General features: G+C 38.3%; 1 protein-coding gene across 1 annotated transcript; it reads left to right on the plus strand.

Moving 5' to 3' along the window:
• Positions 1-1,742: 1,742 nt before the first annotated feature.
• NAF1 (nuclear assembly factor 1 ribonucleoprotein) lies at positions 1,743-24,229 on the plus strand. The gene is made up of 8 exons (XM_061475623.1): positions 1,743-1,986; positions 6,739-6,877; positions 9,902-9,995; positions 12,388-12,470; positions 13,483-13,643; positions 17,472-17,523; positions 20,458-20,563; positions 23,453-24,229. Exons 1-8 carry the CDS (start codon positions 1,757-1,759, stop codon positions 23,860-23,862), a joined length of 1,275 nt encoding a protein of 424 aa, XP_061331607.1. The 5' UTR covers positions 1,743-1,756; the 3' UTR covers positions 23,863-24,229.
• Positions 24,230-24,862: the final 633 nt, after the last annotated feature.

Here is a 24,862-nt window from a genome sequence, read left to right on the forward strand (position 1 = left end):
CCGTTGTGATGTTTTTTTCAACACAGCCCAGACATTCTAGAGAAGAATTAAATGTTTTGGGTGCTCTTTGAGATGTGAGCATGCAGTTGTCTCAGAACTGGAGGGGAAGTTTATTACATGGAAAATGTATCATCACCTCCTCTGCTCCCATCAGATATTCAAGTCCCAGACCTCTTTGGCACTCTCAGCATTCCCACAAGTAACTTTTCATGTATTTATTTATGGTGTTTCCCCTCAGATCTGTATAGTATGCTGTGCTCTTGCACCCTCTTGCCTGGAAGGGAAGGTAGCCTTAGCTCATCATTTGGAAGGCAGTTCAAAGGACAGCATGATGAAGCTCTATGATGGTCAGGAACACACAGTGCTGGCACAGGAGCACAGCTGTCAGGTTACAGTTTGGAGTATGGGTTAAAGAGGCTTGTTCGTAGGCTCACAGCCACAGTGATCTCCTGATCTGCTTGTCTTTTGCAAGTCTTTTTTTTTGTTTTCCCATGGATAAATTATGTTCAAGAGAAAACTTGTGTTTTTTCTTTTAACCTACTACCATAGGGAAGAGCTTTAAGTCCTCAAACAAATAGAGACTGAGGGACTGCAGGAGAATTCATAGAGTCACAGAATGGTTTGGGTTGGAAGGCACTTTAAAGATCATCTAGGTCCAATCCCCTGCCATGGGCAGGGACACCTTCCACTAGACCAGGTTGCTCAAAGCCCCATCCAACCTGGCCTTGAACACACCCAGGGATGGGGCAGCCACAGATTCTCTGGGCAGCTTGTGTCAGTGTCTCACCACCTTCCCCATAAAGAATTTCTTCCTAATGCCTAAATTTCCCTCTTTCATTTTAAAGCCATTCCCTCTTGTCCTGTCACTACACACCCTTGTAAAATGTCCCTCTGTGGATTTCTTGTAGGCCCCCTTTAGGCACTGGCAGCTGCTCTAAGGTCTCCCCAGAGGCTTCTCTTCTTCAGGCTGAACAAGCTCAGCTCTCTCAGTCTGTCTTCATAGGAGAGGTGCTCCAGCCCTTTGAGCATTTTTGTGGCCCTCCTTTGGCCTTGATTCAACAGCTCCACATCCCTCTTGTGTTGGGGGCCCCAGAGCTGAGTGCAGTACTCCAGGTAGGGCCTCATGATATTGGTCTCATGGCCATTTATGTTGTGGTGAGTGGTTTGGTGATCCTAATGATGCCCGTAAGTTTTGCAGCCAGGTATTATTATAGGCTTACCATGGCAGGACTAGGAATTACTATAGCAATTTGATATTTGGTAGCTTTCCTTAACTTTTGTTTTGTTTGTGTTTTTATTTACATGAATCTTCTGTGTGTTGCGTATTTACAAAATACCAAAACTAATCTATCCATTAGGTCCTCAGCAGGAGTAGCCACAACCTCTACAAAGCCGCATAAAAACCAAAACTTGTGCTCAATGTAATTTATTCATCAAATTTACCTAACATAGAGACTGAAGTAAACAAGACTTGAAAAATGATGAGCTCATTACTGTCACCCTACGTACGTTTTTAATAGAATGGATTAGCTCAGCCAAGAGCGGAGACTAAAGAAACACGAAAGGAGAACTCCCCACATCCGTCCTACCACCGCACCTCAACAACTTTTCCGGCCGCAGGACGCCGAGCCATCCCGCTGCGTCAGAATCCGACCCACCCCCCGCATGCGCTCTTCACCGGGCCCGGAAGACCCCCCCTCCGCTGGGGCGGGGGTGCACGGAGAAGCCGGAAGTAGCGTGTGGCCGTGGAGGCGGCATGGAGGCGCCGCTGGAGGTGGTCTCGCAGTTGGAGAGCCTGGCGTTTGAGCCCAGCACCGCCGAGCCGCGGCCGGACAGCGCCGGGGACGCGCCGAGCCCTCCTAGCCCCCGGGAGGGCGGTGGGGAAGACCAGGCTCCGCCGCCTCCAGCCGAGGGAGCGCGCTGCTCGCTGCCGCCTGCGAGCCCCATCGGGCCTTCCGCCGCCGTCCCCTCCTCAGACTCGGACAGGTGGGTTTAGAACGGGGGCGAGGCGGACGTATCGTTCTCTGCGGGCCTCTTTCTTCTGAAGCGGCCGCGTGTGGAGGCCCGGGGTAAGCCCGGTTCTGTGGCTCCGCGCTCCGCTTGCGAGCGGCCTGTTCGAATCAGCCCCCTTCCCCCGCCCCAACGTTTCACCCTCTGTGGCTTTCTCTTTACTATTAAAGATGGCATTTCCATTGGGGTTTTGTTGTGTTGAATTAATAAGCCTCCAAAACCAGTGACTGGAAGTGTATAGGATTATACGCAAACATGAGTTTGACGGTGGTGGCCTGTAGAGCATCATGATTGGCTGGACCAGCATGGCCATTTGAGTGTTCTGTTTGGCATGGTCCTTATAGAGTGCTCTTGCATCACCTGTGGCAAGAAACCTGTAGTGTTACTGCTGAAAAAGGAAAAAAAAATAATGTAGGAGTTAAGGTAAAGAGTCTGAAGATCTTAACTTGTGCACAGATTTGGCATCTCTTTAGGAAAAGTTTTTCTTAACCTGTATGTTTCTGAAACCTGTAAGTTTCCATCTTCTGCTTGTATTTGTACTTTTGTGTTCTGTGTAGTTGGTTAGGCGTTGACTGTTGGGTTCGTGTGGATGGGCTTTGGTAGCAGGGCAGTCTAGAGAGGCGACTTCTGTGAGAAGCTGCTTGAAGCTTCCCCTGTGTCCAATAAAGCCAGTGCTAGCCAGCTCCAAGACAGAGCTGTTGCTGGTCAATACTAAGCACATCAGGAGCAATGGGAGCACCTCTGGGGTAACATATTTAAGAAGAGGTAAAAGTTACTGGGCAGGAGCAGTTGCAGCATGAGAGGGAAGTGAGAATACGTGAGAGAAACAGCTCTGCAGACACCAAGGTCAGTGAAGAAGGAGGGGTGTTGAGTTGCCAGAGCAGAAATTCTCCTGCAGCCTGTGGTGAAGACCATGGTGAGGCAGGCTGTGCTCCTGCAGCCCATGGAGGTCCACAGTGGAGCAAATGTCCACCTCAGCCCGTGGAGGACCCCATGCTAAAGCAGGGGGATGTGCCCCAAAGGAGGTTGTGGCATTGTGGGAAGCCTGCGCTGGAGCAGGGTCCTGGCAGAATCTGTGATCCCATGGAGAGACGAGCACATGCTGCAGCAGGTTTGGTGGTGGGATTTGTGACCTCGTGGGAGGTGACATGCGGGAGCAGTTTGTGAAGAGCTGCAGCCTGTAGTAAGGACTCATGTTGGAGAAATTTGTGGAGGACTACCTCCCCTAGGAGGGACCCCATGTTGGCGCAGGAGAAACATAGGAGGAGTCCTCCCTCTGACGAGAAAGAAGCAGCAGCCACAATGTGTGATGAAGGGACCAAAACCTCTGTTCCCTGTTGCTTTGTGCTGCTAATGGGTTGGAGGTGGAGAATTTGAGAGTGAAGTTGAGCCCGGGAAGAAGAGAATGGTCTGGGGAAGTGTTTTTAGGATTTGGTTTTATTTCTCACTGTTGTATTCTAATTTGATTGGTAATTACACTAATTTGTCAAATTGAATCTGTTTGTCCATGATGGTAATTAGTGATCTCTCCCTGTCCTTGTCTTGACCCACGAACCCTTCTTTATTCTCTTCCTTGTCCAGCTGAGGAGCGAGTGATAGGGAGGCTTTGGTGGGCACCTGGAATCCACCCAGGGTCAACCCACCACAGTAACTTTGGTTAGGTGTGGCCTCTGTTTTGGTCTTGTAAGACTGCACAGTTTGCCAGTTGCAGTAAGTTCTGTGTTTTCTTTTTGGGCCATTGCAGAAAGATAGGTATGTGCTCTTTCTAATTAGTGGAAGTTGAAATGAAGTGTGAGGATTTCCTCTTAAAAAGAAGAGTCTGAGCTTCATTAACAATTCATGGGTTAAATCTTTACTATGGGAATACTTTTTTTGCTCAGCTCAAAGCTTTCCTAGAACATCATGAAGTGATAGTGAAATTCGTGACCTGTGGCAGGGGCTTCACCTGTAGTCTTTCTCGCTATCAAAATCTGTTGTGCCTAATGTTCAATTAATATTAAAGATGAAATTTTGATAGCTTTGACTTGCTTTGCTGTCTGCATGCATCTCAAACCTTTTTTTGTCCTTTTTTGTTTCTCCCTTCACTGATTGATCTCTGTTTGTCTGACTGTTTTTGTTTTTCTGTTATGTTGATTTTTTTTTTTTTTTTTTTTCCAAGCAATCTGTATTGGGCTTTTTTAACAGGTTTATTTGGAGAGGTGCTCTTATTTGTTATCTTTCCCCTCAACATTTGCTGGGGTTGAAAAATCAGCAGGTAGCTGAAGGTCATTCATTTTCTTGTTAAGGAGACAATGTAATACCAAAATATCTAGAAGGGAATATTTTATGTATTTTGTTATCAGTTTGTTTCTAAATGTTGGTTTGTTAATGACTGGAGCAGGTAAGGAAGAAACAATACAATTTTACAAAAGTCTCCTTGTGTTATGGTTTAAACCCAGCCGGTAACTCAAAACCACACAGCCACTCACTCACTTCCCTCCCTTCTTTCCCCCTGCTCCGGAGGGATGGGGAAGAGAATCGAAAGAATGTTAAGTCCCACAGGTTGAGACAAGAACAGTCCAGTAACTAAGGTATAACACAAACCACTACTGCTACCACCAAAAATAATAATAAGGGAAATAACAAGGGGAGAGAATATAAAACTAAAAGTAAACAATAAATGCAAATGTTGCATGATACAACACAATCTTGTTTTCCTCCTCACTGGCAGAGCATGAGAGACTGAAAAGTCCTTGGTCAAGGTAAGCACTATCCAGTGTTGTGTTATCAGCATTGTTCTCAGACTGAAGTTGAAAACACAGCACTGCACCAGCAACTAAGAAGGACAAAAATAAGGTACAGTTGAACCCAGGATACCTTGTCTCAGTGGATTTTTATGTACGGTTTGTAATGTGTATTTTCATAGAATCATAGAATAGTTAGGGTTGGAAAGGACCTTAAGATCATCTAGTTCCAACCCCCCTGCTGTGGGCAGGGACACCTTATGCTAAATCATATCACCCAAGGCCTCGTCCAGCCTGGTCTTGAACACTGCCAGGGATGGAGCATTCACAACCTCCCTGGGCAACCTATTCCAGTGCCTCACCACCCTAACAGGAAAGAATTTCCTTCTTATATCCAATCTAAACTTCCCCTGTTTAAGTTTTAACCCATTACCCCATGTCCTGTCACTACAGTCTCTAATGAAGAGTCCCTCCCCAGCATCCCTATAGGCCCCCTTCAGATACTGGAAGGCTGCTATGAGGTCTCCACGCAGCCTTCTCTTCTCCAGGCTGAACAGACCCAAATTCCTCAGCCTGTCTTCATACGGGAGGTTCCCCAGTCCCGTGATCATCCTCGTGGCCCTTCTCTGGCCTTGTTCCAACAGTTCCATGTCCTTTTTATGCTGAGGACACCAGAACTGCACACAATACTCCAGGTGAGGTCTCACAAAAGCAGAGTAGAGGGGCAGGATCACCTCCTTTGACCTGCTGGTCATGCTCCTTTTGATGCAGCCCAGGAGATGGTTGGCTTTCTGGGCTGCGAACGCACGCTGCTGGCTCATATTCATTTTCTCATCAACCAACACCCCCAAGTCCTTCTCTACAGGGCTGCTCTGAATCTTTTCTCTGCCCAGCCTGTAGCTGTGCCTGGGATCACTCAAATGCAGGTGTAGGACCTTGCTCTTGTCATGGTTAAACTTCTTTAAGGTTGGCATCAGCCCACCTCATAAGCATGTCAAGGTCCCTCTGGATGGCATTCCTTCCCTCCAGTGTATCAACCAAACCACACAGCTTGGTGTCATCAGCAAACTAAATCGCTCACCATGATCAGTTACTCCATGTGTTAACTTTTTTCCCCAACTTTTGAAGAAAAGTCTTGAAGACTTACTAAAAGAAACATGTTGACATGAGTAAGGACTGAGTTCTTACTGTGTTCTTTACTTGAACAATAAATATCTCTTATGCAAGTGCCAGTGAAAAATACTAAATTACTAATCTGTGTGAATATGGCCATGGTTAATTCAGGCAGGCCATGAATTACTAGACTGGTCTTTATGTGCCAAAGTTAGATTTTATTTTGGTTTTTTTAACCTACATAGTGCTAGGTGCCGTGCTTGGAATAAATATTTTCTTGAGTTTCTCCTGGCTTTGTACTACTGTTGGGATTGTACAAGAAGAATGACTAAGCTATAGAAGGTAGTTTAATGTATTTGAGATATTTTTTAGTGCTCAGTTATGTCAAGTGATATTCAATCCTGGGAATTTTAAATGGTTCATAAAATTGGAAATTTTGACAGTGTTTACCTAGGTTACTGTACTGAAGTGATCATCTTGTGACTCTAATGTCTCATTTCATTTGCAAACCAGTAAAATATACGTCCCAAACTGTGACTCTCATGTATGTCCGGCAGAGGATGCTGGTGCTGGATTCTTGCATGGGGCAGTCAGTTGGAGAAACTAGATTACGTGAACTTGGAGGTGACTGCTCTCATGCCCCATGCACCATTCAACGCTGGAACAGCAGGAACCCAAACAAGCCATTGCAATTGTTAGCTTCAGCAGTTCAGAGCAAATGCTACTACTTGTCTGAAGGTTTTTTGTTGTTTTTTTTTTTACAATCTTGTGCAGTGGCTTGTAGGTTCAGGAAAGATTGTTAACCAAAGGTATTTGAGTAATGTATGATCTGGCCACTCTTTATCTGTAATGGAGAAGTCTATATTCAAACTCCTGTGTTTGTTTTATTCAGTGATACGGATTCAGATAGTTCATCAACTACATCTTCTTCTTCGTTTTCACCTTCATCAGTGTCTGATGAAGATGATCATTCAAATGAGAAGGATAACAGATCTTACTGTATTAAAACAAAAGATGAGTTGCCTATTGATGTAAGTACAATGTGTTATTCTGATAACCCAACTTAAAATATTTGCTATATTTTTAAGACACTGTGATATCTAGTGGTTGCATGGACATTTTCATGCTGCTTCAGGTATAGCACAGATAACTTAAAATGTCTTATTTTTTAGTATATTAAGACCACTCTGTGGTTCACTGTGCTTCATTTAAGGTTCATATGTGTATATGGATGTTTTAGGACATGATTTGTTGTTTGCATATTGCAGGCTTTTACCCTTTCTGTGTGTGAGAGACTTGAAGGTCTGATGTGTCTTACAGATGTATTTCAAATATGTATAGCCTAGAGGTAAACATTTCAATTGTTGTATTAAGACTCCCACGGGTAAAAGTTGCATTGCCTCTACGAAGTTAAGCAAAAATACTGAAGTGGTCATAGAAGTAGTTAGTATTTATTTTATTCTGCAGTTTTTGTTACAGGACTGTTTTATGTATTGCAGATCAGAGCCTTAATTTGCATCAATATACAGTCTTTTTGGTTTTGGTTCTCATAAATAACATGCTGATTAAATATTGCTGCTGTTATTCCTCATTATCTCAAAATTAAGAGGCTTAAAGGAATGAGTTTTAGTAATAATCTGCTAAAATTATTAGCTATGCATCATTTCTAATGGCTTACAAATAAAGGCCATATTACAATATAACACTGTAATATCAATTTACATTAACAGTATATGTTTATCTGTTAATCTGTAGATCTCTCCCCATCATTAAAAATGCTTACTGGCATGAGAAATGAGTCCAGCGAAGGGTACAGAAAATGATTAGAAAGGTAGAGAAAAAAACTGAAGAGCAGAATCATTTGCATACTTATACCTTAGCTTCAGTGCTCTGGAAGAGTTTATAATGAAATCCTAGATAACTGTCTGGAAAGGCTGGAGCAGTTACTTAGTAGTAGCAACAACAGGAGATGGGGGTATGTTAATTCTTAAACTGTTGCTCTAGAAACACTTGGAGTAGAAAAAAAAACTCATAGGATATTCTTTTATTCCTGAAATTAATAAAAAATTGATTAAAAATACTCCTTCAGAACATGTTCTTGAAGGAGTAAAACATCAGAGCAATTCCTGCTTACATGTACTTTGTTTTGAAGTATGGTTAATATTAGAAATGTTATAAGTCCTTCTATGACAACTTTTTTTTCCAGTACTGAACATTTAAAAAAAAATCCTTGCTCAAATAGATGTATTTTTCAGCTTTTATTTTCATTTTATCTCAAATATTTATTTAAATGAAACTAATCTTAGTCTGAAAGTGATCTATTGATCTGCTCTTTTGTCTGATTAGCTTACTAGCTTGAAGTCCAAATGTTTACAAAACATCTGTCTTTCAAGTTCTGGCCTGATTCATTTCAGTAAAGCTATGGCTTTTTGCAGTGATAGTTAATAACCAAATTTCCAGCAGCCACATTATTTACTGTATCCTGTACTAAGCTGTTCTACAGTAATAGAATTGGTCTGTTCAAAAAGTTGTAGATTCTTACGTAAATTGGAAGGAATAAAATACAAAAATTAAAATGTATCTGTTAAAAATGAAACATTATGTTAAGTCTTTTACCCCAAAGTCCCCAATAATAGGTAAATTGCTAAAGCATGGGTCAAAGATAAAATAAAAGATTAAGGTATATAACTGGAATATGTACTTGGAGGGGTGGGGAAAGCTGCATGTGTGAAGGAGAGTTAATGGAACTATTTTAGAAACCTGCCTTGAAGTGTAGGATTGGGAGGTACTGTATATAGTATGACAGATGGTACAGTTTATGAGTTTGAGATTTCTGATCAAAATGTTAGCTTTCTCCATTCTAGCCTTTGGCCTTTGAATTGCTCTGGCGTCCGTGACTTGGTTGTCTTAGCATTGAAGTTTGGTTTAATATTGAAAAACTTGCTGTCTTGCAGAAGTGTGGTGTTTCTGTCTGAATTTACATCTTGACTTTAATGCTTTTTGATCTGGGAAAGTCTTGTCCTCTGGTCTCTAAGTTGCTCTAGAAGCCTTTAACAAGCACTTTTGTTAAGGGTGAAGATTATCAGGTGATGTTTTGATAAAGCAGGATAAGATTCATCTATTGGAGAGGGATTTTTTTTTCTGGAGGTGGCCTTTAAAAGTGCAGTTCAGTCTTAAGATTTGGACAGTACCTCCAAATTCAGAAGACGTTGAATTTGAAGATAACTCTTACTCTAGTTGTCCTTACCTTTGTATTCTATTTTGAACTCACAGCAGTATATATACAGAGAAATTGTAGTTTATAGGTAAACCGGAGGTAGATGATGAGTTCAGTGTTAATCAGCCTTTGATAGCACATTTTGATGCTAAAATTTCAGGAAAAAGATTAAATTGATATTGTTTGTATACCAGGGTATTGTTTGGATATTTGAACTTTGGGGTTTTTTGTTTTGTTGTTCTCTGATTATCCTTTTATACCAAAATACAACTTTTAGCTAAAAGTAGGGTTTTTTCTTTGTGTGGGTTCATATGATCTTTACATCATAAGGTCTGAGTCATGGCATAAATGGACAGACACCATTTTGTCAAATCGTATGATACATTTGACGTGTCTTGTACTATTTTTATCTCTTGCTGTGTATGCTTTCCTTCTTTCATACGTTGAGTATGGTTACAAGTTGTCTGGTTTTTTTTAATTGCTGATTTACTATTGTGTTGTACATTGAAATTGATTTATCTATCTTGGAAGGTCAAAAAAAATGAACAGAATGTCTATCAGTTTTTGGTTTTCTCCAGTTGAAGTTGGCTTCTATCTTTAGTTGCAGTGGAGTTATGTAAAGTAGCATCTCAATAGAAAAGGTGTCGTCAAAAGTGACTTTCCCCCAAGATGAATTCATTTGGAATTATTCTGAAAGAGACAAATCAAAGTAGATGTTTTTATTAAATCTTCAAAGTGCTAGGAGATTTTTCTGATTGTCAAATTTATGCAGTGCCAAAGCGATGAATGTCTTAGCGTGATGAGATTATATTCTGAACATTGATTTAATATTTTTCAGGACCTGCCTCCTGTTGAAGACTTAACAATAATTCTGCCTGATGATGTTGAACTGAAGCTCTTTGGGACGGTTTCCAGCATCATTGAGCAGCTAGGTAGACGATATAAGTTAGCTCTGGTTTTAATTAAAAATATTTCTTTATATCTCTGCATGTGTTGTGTACTTAACTGTTCCCTCATAGTGTCATTCTGTTTTGGGGGGTAGCAGGTTGCTGAAGTGACAACTCACGCTACTAAATGACATTTGCATTGAATTCACTATTAGCTGGCTTACGTCTTCTAAAAATTAAAGATACTGTTATTATGCATGTGCTTGTATGTGATTTTGATGTTCTCTTTTTTTTCATAAAAAAGACTTTTTTGACCTATTATGATCTTTGTAATAATTCTGACAACAGTAAGATTGAACATTTGCTGTTACAAGAAAATCTTGCTGTGGCACATGTATATTTGAAGGAGGTGTATAACTGAATGCATGTGCCAAGTGTTTGCTTGTTAATATACGAGGACAGGAAAAAGACTTGTTTGTTTAGCAGTGCAGGTGGTTCTTTATTTATTTTATATATATATATTCAACCCACTATTGGCACCTTGACCAAATGCAAGCTGCCAGTGTCAGCAGTCATAGGACAGCATGACTAACATGATTGAGATTGAGAGATACAATGGATATAAGCTTAGCTGCAGGTGATATGCATTTAGGGATCTTTTCACATCTACCCAGGACCTCAGGTTTTGATATAGGGAATCAAAGTTTTGCTGAAGCTGAAAATCTTGCATAGTATGTTTGTATTTAAGCTTATTTCACGTGTTCTGTTTTGCTTGAACTGCTTTCAAAGTAACTGTCTAAAAAAAACCCTGCAAGATACCTGTGTTATTTTTCTATTTTTACTGTCTTGCTTTATGTCTTGCTCTTTCTATGTGTTTTCCTTTATTTTCAGTTATTCTGGAAACAGTTATCTGAATGTCCTCAATAGATTTGTGGCTGTATTGGGGACTCTGCCAGTTAACTGTGGGTTGTTTTTTCATTTTTGAACTAAATTGATACCTGTGTATACCATGTTTGTATTTAGTATGAGGGGAGTTGAGATCTCATTAGGAAACCACAGATACTGTTTTAGCACAGCGATCAGCATTCCGAACACTTTCCGTCCCTTTAACTTATTGGAAATCTCTGCTGTTCTCTGTAGCAAGCTTCCAAGTTCATCATACTGCAGCATGTGATACCTGTAAGTTGGGTATTGATACTATGAGGTGAATTTAAGGCTGGGACAGTGTAGGTTCATGTTTGCTTCCCACTAGTTAAAACCAAGATGATAACACTTTTCTGTGATCTTCTCAATGTATCAGAATTTGACAGAACTTTGCTATGTTTTGCTTCAGGGTACTTAGAGAAGTGGGGTAAAAAAAAAAATCACTGTGTGGGTTGTAGTCTAGACAGTAAGCAGCTTTGGTGTATATGAGAAACCTGCCCTGGGACTGAATTTTGTGCCCTGGAAGAGCAGAATCTGAGGATTTTGGATGAGTTGAGGTAGGAGAATTCAGATAGGCTGTAGGTGATAATGCTTCTCCTGAGTTTCATGTGACTGGCATGACATTTTTCGGAAGATTTTGGTTTGGAGTGTTGTGTTTTGGTTTGGTGGTAGTGGTGGTGTTTTTGTTGTTGTTGTGTTCTGGTTTGGGTCTTCTGTGGTTTCGGTTTTTATGTTTGCTTTTTTTTTGCCTTTTTTTTTTTTTCGAAGGTTTTTTCATGAAGGTTGAGCAGCGCATTGGGTTCTTTGACTACGTTTTATCTTATAGGTAGACACAAAATAAACTGATTTCCCTAATCTTTTAATATTCAGTGAGCTATTAAGCCTGTGGCATTGTCACAGGCTTGGTTGGCATGTCAAGTTCTTTGCAGACTTAAATAGTAGCAAAGTTTGAGTTTTAGCTTGAAGTGTTTGTTGCTTTAAATCCTGTTATGTAAGTTTAGCAATGATAATCTTGTTAGGTTTTTTGGTGTCTGAGTGACACTAAGTGCTTGGGTGACTTTATTTGCTGATGGAGAGGCACTGAGAATGCTTAATTGAGCATTCTGTTGTTTTTAGATGTAGAAAAGATTACCTTCGGAGTTGGAATTGTTGAGTGCAATGCTGCTAGGCCACTGTATTGACAGCTTTAAATATAATTCCTGTTGAATTTAAAGTTCCAGTATTTCTGTAGACTAAAGCAAGAAATGTGAACTACTACCAAAGAAGAGTAAAATACTCTAAAAATTTCAGTGAAGAATAAGCTCTTTTTGTGTCTGAATCTGGAAAACCTAAAACCGAAGTAGCCTGTATGTCAAATCATGTATTTAATGGAGGAGAAACATGGTTCTGTGTCCTTTTAGGATCTCTATGAACTTTAGTAGACAAATAATGGCATGATGTATGTTTCTTTGCAATTAACTACATGCTGCTGTTGAAACAAACTTCTAATTGGATTTTTTTTTTTCCATCTTAGTAATAATTGAATCGCTGAGAGGCCTACCTCCTGTAAATGAGGAAAGCATAATATTTAAAGAAGATCGGCAAGTAGCAGGAAAGGTGTGTGTAAAGCAAAAAATCTGTTATTCTAATATAAAATTAAAGGTATTTTTTAATGTTCCAACAAGTAGTGATGAAGTCAACTAAATTAAAGATGTTTTCTTGATATGTCATTTTTTCTTTGTGCTTTTGACTCTTGCTATAATCATCTGTTTTTTTTTTAATCTCAAGAAAAAATTCTATCCTTATGGATATCCATATGGATATATGTGATGAGTTTCAGCTCATGAGAGTGCTTTTGGAGGAGAGGTTGCTTTCAGCTGTATTATGGCTGAACTCTTTTATTGCCAGGACATGGGAGCAAAGATTGGAGAAATTAGAGTCAAGTTTCAGGAAAGATGGGGAATATTTATGTATCTAAGCTCTGCTGCTTCAGTTTAAGGCCACTGTTTTATGCAAGTATGATGAAGATGTTTGCTGAGAGGGATGTTTCATTGAGTTTTGTATGTTTATTGGGAGAGAAAGCTGTCATCAAAATGGTTACTATTATAATATCTTTGAATGCTAGATGTGAGTGAAACAGAAACTCAGCCTGAAATTACAGATATTCTGTACAAAATCTCAGAATTCTCTATTCTCTGCAGAATTGGGGAACAGAGAAGGAAACTGACATAAAGGCATCTTGTAAAGATGAACTTTGAAGAATAAATGATCAGGAGATTGTTCTCAGTGTAAGAGATTTGAAAGCACAATAGAGAAAAAGTTTTGACAAAAGGAAAGATTACTACAGTAGAGGAAGTAGACAGCGAAAGCAGTGCAATTGGGTGGGTAAAGGTAACGTCAGCATGTAAGAACTTTTCCGCATTATAACTTTAAACAACTGGGAAAATACACTGTCAAACAAAATATGATAATAAAACTAAAGCATGAAAGTAACTTCATTTGCTGCATTTTGCAAATATATTACACTTCTTAAAGCAAAGCATCTTAAAGCTTCATGGGTATCTACAGTGAAATTAACTATCTACTCTTGGTGGTTTATTTAAACACTTTACTTTTGTTTGTGTTTCAGATATTTGAGATATTTGGTCCTGTTTTACATCCTTTTTATGTGTTAAGATTTAACACCTCTGAGCATATCAAAGCAAAAGGTATTAATGTGCAAGATAGCATGTATTTTGCTCCATCAGTAGAGGACTTCACCCAGTATATATTTGCAGAGAAACTTAAACAGTGAGTATGACTTCTAATATGTAATGCATTTTGGATATAGTTAAAATACTGGATTAAAGTTTAGCCTTGAGTGAGGAACTGTAGGACTAGGCTTGACGCTAAAACTTTCTTTTAAATACTCAGTTGTGTTGTAATAACAACTTCGTACTGGTTTGTCTTTCAGAATAGTTCAGGGTAGCTGTAAATTACAAGCTTTTAAAGTGTTATAATTGCTAAATTTAGTAGATTCTTATTCAATTCAATATCTTAAGTGTTCTTTCTTTTCATGTTGCTGTGTTACCTAAAATATCATTGATAAATCCCTCCCCCATGGTCACACATACATAAAAACATGATGGTTTTGCAAGCTGTGTTGTGCTTCAGATTCTTGTTTAGTTTCATAACTTAAATAAACTTGTTTAAATTCTGAACAAGTTTGTATTTATTTACTATTTTTATTTCATGTTACAAGGCCAGAACTGAAATTTAATTATAAATAAATGTATTGTACAGTTGTAATATAACAATTCTATAGGAAAATTACCTGCTGTAAATGAGGGATGGGGGAAAGAAGATTGAAGTGGCAATGTAGTAAGATACTCAGGAACTTCCCAGCAGTGCGTCTCCCAGTCTGCCTGAGGAAGGTAGCATGTATGAATAGGACTTGTTGCTGTTTAAAAGGAAATGTATTCAAAGATACAGATTAAGAAATAAAGCATAATAAATGTTAGATGTTAGTATTCTAATTATTAATAAATAATGCTCTGAAATACCCATAGGTTAAAAAACTTCAGTCATACAAATGACTTATTCTGTTTTATTAGGATTAGTTCTCATTTGACTTGCAAATTTTTTTCTGACTATAGCAAATAATATTGGTGTTTGCATTAACTGCAACTCTGTCAGTACTCATACTGAGTAAGTTTTTCTTTAGTTATGCCTGTGTGGCCAAGCCTGCAGGAGTTTTTTGTTGCTTTGTTGTTTGGGGATTTTGTGTGTGGGTTTTTTTTTGTTTTGTTGTTTTTTTGTTTTTTTTTTTTTTGCTTTCTGCAGGGGGGAATGTTCCTTTCCAATTTCTGTGGAAGCAGAAGTCTTCCTTTCAGTCAAGACCAAAATAGATCGGTTTCTCACTCTGCTGCTTGTTTGTTTTTCTGTAGCATTTTGATGCCAGCTGGTCTTTGATTGGTGCCATTAAACTTTGTTGCTTAGCACAGTAACTGCAGAGACTAATCATCTGCTTGCTACAGCATAACTGTCATACTCAGCATCTGAGATGCCAGATTCATGTTTTAGTTCTTTTATGTGCTTTGCAAGTAGTTTTGGGAACTACTTGTCTTTTGGTAGTACTTCACTATCGTAAGTGGTACAAAATTAAACACTAGGTAAGACGTTGCAAACTTGGATGACTTAATCAGCACAGTTGAACAGTGCATCAGGCATTGTTTCTTGTCCTGAGTTAAAATGAGCAGTGTGAATACATGTGAAATCTGATGTAAACCATAATTTCTGAATAATTTGGCTTGTTACATTTCACAGAAACAGTATTTAATTTCTGAGTTTTGTCAGTAGAGTTTATTAAGGTTTTGTGAGGCAATGGTGCTATTTCTCGAAGATGCCTTTTCACAGAGTAGGTGTCACTGGAAAAGAGTAAAGAATTTTGATTTCTGACCTGTGCTGTAGTGTCAATATAAAGAAACCAAAATGCCATGGATAGTAGAAAAATCAAGCTTTGGTCAGCGCTTCACAAGAAGGCTTTTGGACCTAAGCATATTGCAAATTCGATGACCAGTGGTTTTTATTCTCTGCTTTTTATTAGTTTGGCTCTGTGCAGACCAGATTGTGATGGTACTTCAAAAAAGAAAGGAATCAGGATTAAGATCTGAAAGAAACCTTAACTTTGAAGCATTTTCTGAAATCTGGAATGCAGTCTGCTTGCATTGTACAAAGTTGCAGTGCTCTAAGTCTTACACTCTGTAACAAAATAAATGGTAATGTAGTGTAAAACTTGAATGCAAAATAATTTTTTGAAAAAAAATAGTTTTGTGTTGTATTGCCAGAAACACAAAGTAATTCTAAAGAAGCTGATCTGTTTTCATGATTCCTCTAAGGCACCTTTTGTTAGACTTCCGGATTTTATAGTATATAGTATATAGAAATCAAAAAATTACTATTTTGTGCTTTGCAAAAGATTATGAAGTATCTCGCAGCATGAAAGGTGTTTTGTATTTTGCTGAAGTGGGGAAGGCTGCCTTGGGAGAGTGAGATAAGCTGCCCGAAGAACTTACAAGGTTTAAATTTTTAGTCAGTAGTACTGTATATTGCCTAATGACCACAGGTCTCAAGAGTTCCTTACATGTTGTGGTATTTCTGGCAGGCGTGTATTGCACCAAAATAACAAGATGGGAGGGACAAACAAAGAATTTGGTTTAAAATAATGATGATAAAAAAAGGTGTTACAGTGTTATTTTCCATCTTTGCATAGGTAGAGGGTTTTCTGCAGCTGAGAAATTACTGGTACAGAGACCTTGTCTTCCTTGCCTCTCTGTAATGTTTTCCTCTAATTGAGCTTTAAAATGGCTTTCTTGCTAATATGATTTGCACATAATTGCAACGGTGGTGTGTCTTTATGGTTTTCTAGTGATATGTGGAGATAGAGCTTCAGTTTTTTGGCTGGATTGAGGCACTCCAGATCACTTGCCAGCATTCCCATGGGCAGCCTTTGGACCAGGCTACTTAAAGCTGATGGTTCTGTACTTTAGTGTAGCTATTGCTGCTTGATTGTTGCTGACTTGATGAATACATAAAAAAACCCTTGGTTGTTAGAGCACTGATTGATGACATTTCACACTGAACATGATGTCTTAAACTCTATGGTTCAATTGCAAGTAAGAATTTTTAGTATTGCTTTATTTTATATAGTTTGTTTGCATAGGTAAGGATTCTGTCTTAATGTTTCAGACCAAAACATATGAAATTTGCAAGTGGTGTGGAAAAACCTTCCACAAAACTTTAAAAGCATAATTTAAATTTGTTTGATGAATTCATGCTAAAAAATTTACTTGATTTTTAGCAAAATTCTTAGTGATGGGTCAAATAATAAAACTACTTTGAATTAATTTTGGTGCTTGTAAGGCAAGGTAATTGAGTTTTTTCTTCCTTATATGTCTTTTTACCTTTCTTTTTAATTTTATATTTGCAACAGAAGATGAAACCTATTTATCTAGCTAATACTGTCCTAATTGTAAGACAAGCTTAGAGATTTTTTGATTCTGAATTAATTTGCTATAGTTATACTTAATGCCTGTGTCCTGCTAGACTATTTCATTGTCCTTTTTAACTGAAGATGTGTTCTGAAACCAGAAGAATAAGAAAGCTTGTGACTGTAGTCAGCAGTTAGTGTAAGAAAGTTGCAGTGAACAACCTCAGTTCAGGTTCAAAGCAATTTATATTCGATAGGCTGTGTTGAGAGAATATTGACTTAAGCTTAATATAAGCTGTATGAAATGTTCAGTCTTCACTGAACATTTTTCATTGAATTTTTCCTTTCACTGACCATTGAAGTTTTTTCAAGTGACATACATAGTGAAGTCTTAAGTTGATACATACATTAGTACTCAGAAATGATGCTAAAAACAAAAGTCCCTTAGAAACAGGCAGGTCCTGGTGTAGGAGATCTGATACCTTGAAGGTGGCATTACCCTATTTGCTGCAGTACAGTTCTTGCAAGTTAGCAATACTCCAAGTTATTTCTACAACATGACTCAAAGACATGTTCTGTAGCCTCCTTACACCATGTCCATTCCTCTTGATTGTCTAATTTGTGGTTTGTTTTTTTTTTTTTTTCTTTAGGGAAAAAGGTTCAGATGCGTCCTGGAAGAATGACCAAGAGCCACCACCTGAGGTAACTATAGGATTGGGGGTTTTGTTGTTTATTATTTTTGATTACACAAGATATATGTAGAAAAATTCCTGTGCAGAGTAACTAATTAGTAAGGTTATTTTTCTTATGCAGGCAAGAGTTGAACGTACCTCTTAATTGAAAAGATGGTCATGCATTTCTTGGAGATCTCACAATCAGTAGAGAGAGTACTACCTGCCTTTTTCTACTTGCTTTTTGCAATTGGGAAAATGTATATCCTTATTGTCAGTTCCTCTGGTCCTTTGAGGACATGTTTGGCAACCTGAATGTTCAGCTTTGAAGGGCTTCTTTATCTTGCCTAATACTTTTGCTTCTGCTAGTGAAATTTTGTCCTTGATATTCTTTTGACTGCAGCTTTGTCTTTTATCTCGCACAAGCAATTGTTTGCCTTCAAAGGCCTGCTACTACTCTGCAGATGGTATTACTTGGGTGTTTAAGCTGTCTGCTCTGTTAGATTGACTTGACAACTTCTCTTGCATTCTTTGAATGGCTTCTGAGTATGGTTTCCTAGGGCAGCTTCTTCCATACAAAGGCAGTAATACAGGATCATGTAGAAGTGAGAGCTTCTGATGACCACTGAGATCATTTCTCTAGGATCTGTAAAGATTTCTTCAGTGAAATCCAGGCTTCCTGACCAGTGCTCTTCAACTCCACTCTTAACTATGCTTTTCATAACTATTCTTCAATAAAAATGACAAGGCTGGTAGTTGTATTGAAGTGTTTTCATGAGGTTTGTTTTCTGACTCAACAATTGAGCCACTTTTCCTTGCAGTTTCTACTTTAAGCCTATCTTACCCAAAATAGCTGAGGTTTCTGGAAGCCTTGTGTTTACCATAGTCTCCTAAAGAGATCTGTCTGTGTGGCTTTTTTTGGTGTTTGGTTTCTGTTTTATGTTTTGTGTGGGTTTTTTGGATTGGTTTGGGTTTTGTTGTTTTTTTTTTATGTGTGTTTGGGTTTTTTGGGGGGGTTTGGGGTGGTGTTTTTTTTTTGTGCTCTGAACAAATATTTAGGATAGACTAGACTATTTCAGTTGAAAGGTACCCACAGCAGTCATTTAGTCCAACTTTGCTGTAGGGCTGAAGGAAGCTTAAACAAAATTGGTGATGACAGGGATTGGTAAACCTGATTGCTGTTTGACACTTTTGTTTCTGTGTCTGCTGTTTGTGATACATCTGTACTCTGTTCTGGAAAAAACACGGCATTTAACAACTTGTGATCCTTAATTAGAATAATCTTTGGATAGTTCTAGCAGTTAAGGGTTTATGCTAAGATATCTAAACTGTGACAGCTGGTGAGCTGATACAAAGTAGCTTTTGCTGTGAAGGTAATAGTTGTTGACAAGGGTGCAGATGAAATTTTATGCTACTGATGCTTGAAATTGTCTCTTACAGCCAGGCTTTTTTTAATGCCCTCAGCTGGCAGCTGCTTCTATAACTTTTCTGGCCAGCTCGGATGATAAACTGCATGCAGTTGGAATCAGTTCTTTTTTGTGATATTGTGAAGCTTTATTAGTTTGTGAATGTTAAATCAATCTGTGCTAGGCCTTTTATTCTTATCCTTTAAGGTAGATGGCAAGTGTTTAATATCTGACAGGCTTGAAATTAGCCTAGTTTAACTGGAGACTCGGTGATATGATTTCTCCTGCCCTTGTCTTTGGAGTCACGGGATGTGATCTGTGTGTTGAAAGGCTACCAGGAGCAGATAACCGCAATTTCTCTGTGAAGTGGCTTTTATGGAAAGTTATGTAGAAATTAGCTAGCAACAGAATATACCTGTTGATTTTATTTCTGCTCTACTGGAGGATGGCTTATTGTGAAGTCCTTAGAAAAAGCAGGAGTTAGTGAAATGTTTTACTTTATGGCATGTATCATCTTGTATTCCTTGTGGATTTTTTTTTTTTTTAGTAAAATCATAATTCAGTTATATAGAAGAGGAAGTGTTTCAGAATTAACTGTGGCTGTTGTGGTTTAAGCCCAGCAGGCAACCCAGAACCACGCAGCCGCTCGCTCTTTTTTAGCGCTGCTTTAGTGCGGTGGTTTTGAGATTCTTGCTCTGTATATACTGTAGAGATACATCAGTAAGCAGAAAACCCCTTCCTTTCAGAATTGGGAAAGGTAGGGTGACCCCTTTAAGTCATATGAGCAAGCTATTTTTCAGGGGCCTAATTAATGCTGACAGATCTATTTCCTTTTACTAACAACTTTCCTCATTGTAAATGTAAGCTAGGACTCAAAAGGTAGCAAAACCTTGTGTAACAGTAACAAAATGTTGCAGTGACGTTAAATCTATTGTGAGTAACAACATTCTCCAAAGCTGAAAATACATTTGGTGTACCATTGCTATTGCTTGTTTAATAGGAACAGTGTTATTAAATATACTAGAGGAATTTCCAATGTAGTGACAATTTTAGACTAGAGATTTTTTTAATGCAGTTTCACCGTTCTAAGAATTGGTTAAAAAATTATTTTTAACTTATTCTAAACTCCATGTTTTAATTCATCTGCTCTGCAGTTCGGCCTTCAAAAGTTTTTTCTTGGCAATAACTAGCTAGCTCCCTCAGATGTCCAATTTTTTTCTTACTAACATATAGTCAATCAGAAATTTGTGTTTGGTACTTGAACATTGCAGTTTTTTTTTTAAATTAGAAGGAATAACTGAGTATTGTGTAATTATGAAAAATTTGCGGAGCGTTAATACATGTATTGTGTTGAGAAGTCAGCTGAATGCACTTTGGCTCTTTGAATGCAAAGTAGGAAAGTGCAGCTTTAATATTTCTTCCTGTAAGTTCACTGCAGCGTAGATTGTTTTCTAAATAATGATTTTTTGCTAGAGCTGAAGTCTCTGCAGTCTTTATATGGCTTTGTTTCACCACCCGTCCCTTTCTTCCCCTTTCTCCAATTTTTCTTTTTTAATCAGGCCTTGGATTTCAGTGATGATGAAAAAGAAAGAGAGGCAAAGCAGAAAAAAAAGAAGCCTCAGAGTCAAGGGAGGAAGAAACTCAGATCGGAAACAAATGCATCAAGTGAGTGAATACTATGTGAGAATTTTTATCTGTTAAACTGAGCTTGAAATACACTGTAATACTTATCTTAGTGATTGAGCTTTCATCAGTTAATCAGTATTTCTGTGTTTTTCAAACTAATATTCATAAATTTGTGACTACATTCCTTTTTTGTTACAGGAAAATGTTTGGGTTTGGGTTTTGGGGTGGTTCTTTTTTGTCTGTTTTTTGGTTTTTTTTTTTTGTTTGTTTTTTTGGGGGGTTGTTTTTTTCCATTAATCTGTGAAAGGGAAGTAGTATAGGAGCAGGATACTTAGAGATTCAGCATATTGGCTGACACAGGGGGGAAAACAGATGCCATATTTTGAAATTTAGAGTTTGCTTATTGCAGGGGTTATGGGGGCCCAAGTTCAGATTAATCCTTTGAGTGCAGGGAGATGATAGACGTAAGCCATGTGCAATATTTGGAAACCTTTTGATTTGTTTCAGTTAGGGAGAAGACACAAGTCTTACAGAATTCGTTCCTCTGAAAATGAAGTTCTTCCTCACCCATGGCATATAAATGCTTCTTTAAAATGACTGTTACTTGTGTAGCCTACTGAGAGCCTCTGTTCACCTAACACAATTGTTAGATAATCCTGCAGTAGTTTATTAAACTACATGTAGTTTTTCATAATATACATAGTTATCTTCACCTTCCTTTTTCCTGCTCTTGACAGATCTGTTCCAGGTATATGCTCGCAGCTATTCTGTTTGCAGTAATCAGTTTTCCTATCTGTCTCCTCTCTTGTATCTCTCTACTGACAAAATATTTTCTTTTCTTTTTGGTTGCTATTTTAATTTAAATCACATCCCTCTTTCTCTGTTCTCACTGGTCTGCTCCTGTTGGATGCTTTTCCTGCCACACCCTTTAAATACTGCTGACTCCCGTACCCTCTTCCTCTTCTTCTAATGGTCACATATCAGGTTTCTTCAACTGTCTGTAGTACAGTGCTTCCTCCCACTGAATTTCTTGGACGGACTCCTGTGAGTTTCCTGCTCTTCCGTTGTAAAGCTGCTAGACATGCCCTGCTAAACCCCTTTTCTCATCATCTGTTAAGTCAGTTAACCCTTTTACTCTGTCTACTGTACATTCCTCCCTTGTACCCTCTAAAGAAAGCTGTGATCTTTCTTGGGCTGGCTTTTGTACTGTAGTTTTGACAGTTTTTCTTTCAGGGAAAGATCTGAGTTGTGCCATACTTTACCTTCATTGTTGATGGTTATTTTCTCTCCTGGTTTCTGCTTACCTAGCATATGGCACATTTGCTACTGTATCCTCATTCTGCCGGCTTATTGTAGACTTGCCTTTGCCTGGGGCTTGGTGAGGCTGTTGCCAAGCTATGTTTCATAACTGAGAACACAGTGAGAAGAACTTTCTCAATCTGTCAGAGGAGTATGGATTATGATTTGCTGTAATTTTCTGAAATAACAAGGTATAAATTGACATTGTATTCAGTTTAGTTTGGCTATGCAATTCAACAACAAGGATGTCTGGCAAATTGAGGCACAAACAGCCTCAGATGGAGTTTTGCTTGCTTGCATCTTCATAAAACTCTTGAGTACATTAAAATCGACTTGTTAGTCTTTTTGATAGAAGAAGGAAGAAAAAAATATTCACTCAGAGGGCTCTTAAATCCTAACCCACCATAAAAATGAGTAGGAATTCCAGCATCCAGCCAACTTTCCAGCCTTAGCTTTTTAAAGGTGCAGATATTTCTGTGTTGTATAGTGCCAAGGTTTAGGTCCATGCAGATTCCAAAAATTTGTTGATTTTTAAGTGGTGTTATGTTCTTAAGTATCTTTTTACTTCTAGCCCTAAAATCCTTTAGAGAACATAGAATCATAGAACAGTTAGGGCTGGAAAGGACCTTAAGATCATCTATTTCCAACCCCCCTGCCACTGACAGGTATGCCTCACACTAGACCATGTCACCAAAGGAACTGTCCAACCTGGCCCTGGACACTGCCAGGGATGGAGCATTCACCACTTCTCTGGGCAACCCATTCCAGTGCCTCACCACCCTTATAGTAAAGAACTTCTTCCCTATATCTAACCTGAACTTCCTGTGTTTAAACCCATTACCCCTTGTCCTATTGCTACTCGTTTCAGTTTAAATTCTACAGCCTTTTGAATATCTTACCAGCTTTTTGGAATATTTTTAATACTTTGGTGCTCTTAGTTTTATAGCACTTATCCCATTAATATTCTTACAGTACTTGTGTAAAGTGCCAGTACATTTGTTACAAACCTTAAAATATATGCTTATAGTGAGTGACCTGTACAGGGAAAAATTCATGTTAGAAAGATAAATGCTGAAAGCTGATTGGCTAAAAGTACAGGCTGCCTTTTTTCTGATAGAGTAAGTTAATTTTATTAATTTGAATTTGAATAATTTCTTGTGTCCTGTGTCTGTGCTGTAATACCAACTCAGGTTTGAAAGCTATATACCACTTTAGTGCAATGCAGTGTTGATTTATCTTTGGTTTTAAAATGTCTTGCTTTTAAATCTTGCTTTAAACCAAAGCTTCCAAAATACTCAACAGTTTGGCTTCTAAAATACAGTTTGAGTGTTCCTGTAATTCATTAATATAAATAAAAATGCCTGGAGGGGAAGAAAGTGAAATTTCTTTTTTAGTGACTGAATTTGCAACCCTCAAGATCATCCTTTCTATAACTCAAATAAATAAAGATGAGTTCCTAAACAGTAGAGTTGCCATCATTATTTGGTTGTTTATGTATTATTTGCCACTATTATTTAAGATTACTTGGCAAATTTCCTGGACTTCAGCTTGAAAGATTTGTAAGGACTAAACCTTTACAAAGTAATACTAAATATGTGTGTGTGTGTTTTGTTTTGTTTTGTTTTTAAGGTGAGAATAAAGGACTTCATCAACCAATGCAACAGCCTGCTTCAAGTTATTCAAGGGGGTATCGTGGCAGAGGGTTCTCCAGGGATCCATTTCCTCCTCCATCAGGCCATCCAGGATTTTTGAGACCACAAGTGAGAGTGACACAGTCGTACTCTTCAGACAGCAGAATACCTCGGGCATCTCCAGTGTTTCCTCACGGAAAAGAAAATCCAACGATGCGACCGTATCCCTTTCCTCCTCCAGTTTTTGGTTCTGTTAATGATATGCATCAATTCCACCTTCCACCTTCAAATCCAAATATGATTTGGACAGGCCCAAATATGTATAACTCATCATACCCATTTTTACCACCTCCACCGCCACCACCTCCACCTCCACCAGATAGCCATCCTCAGTTCAGGCCTTACTAAGTTTCTGTAAATGTCCATACAGAGCACTGCAGCCTAAAGGGAGGAAGAGCAGGTTGCGAAAACTATATTCCCTTATGTTGGAGATGCTTCGTTTTTCTGCAACAGAGAAATGCAGCGTTTGATACTTTGTGAGACATCAATAGAAACTTACTTTTTTATATATATATATGTTTTCTGTTTCAAAAAAGAAAACTATGATAAAATTACTGAATATTAAATAATGGTTTATTTTTCTAAGATCTGCAAGTTTGAGATGATAAATAAAAATTTTTGGAGACTGGTATGTAGTGGTGGAAATCTTACTTTGTAAAAAAAATTAGGAGTTTATGTAGGTGAGGATATGTCACATGACTGGTACTTAAATATTTTGAGAGTGGTTGTATATTGCTATGCTGAAGTATTTTTCTGTTTTTGCAAATTTTGCAGTGTACTTGCATGGAAACTGAAAACTTGGGACCTAAATTTTAAGCTAGGTGTGCCACTATTTATATAAGCTATAAGTTCCTGTTACCCAACTTTGGTTTTTCATTAATTTCATATTAACTAAAACACTGGGGCTGGATAGTTTTGGTTTGTTTGTTGTTTTTATTTGTTTGGTTTAGGTTTTGTTTTGGTTTGTTTGTTGTTTGTTTGTTTTTTTTTTAAGTAGGTGGGGTAGCTAGATCAGAATTTGGTCCAGCAGCTGAATTACTCTATCAGATTTAGTGTCCTACAATAGCTCTAGAAGTTCAACTTATTGATTATATGTTTTGCAATTAATTTATGATATAAAGCTGTACGTTATGGGGAAATTGAAGCCAGTGTAACTTCTCTAGCTTGTCTTTGCTGCTGCTGCAGAAATGCCCATAGATATGTAAAGTATGCAGTCAGCCTTTCTAGGAAGAAGTTATCAGACGTGTTGGGGGAGAAGATCTGCCATTTCAGAACTCCCTTGGTTAAATTTACATCCTGAATGCAGGTAGGACTACATTGCTATTTGATTGTCTTTGCATTCAAAACT

Source organism: Pezoporus flaviventris, unplaced genomic scaffold (genome assembly GCF_033815535.1).
Source record: "Pezoporus flaviventris isolate CSIRO_AGI_PZ_B2104156 unplaced genomic scaffold, CSIRO_AGI_Pfla_v1 ptg000002l, whole genome shotgun sequence".
NCBI lineage: Eukaryota > Metazoa > Chordata > Aves > Psittaciformes > Psittacidae > Pezoporus > Pezoporus flaviventris.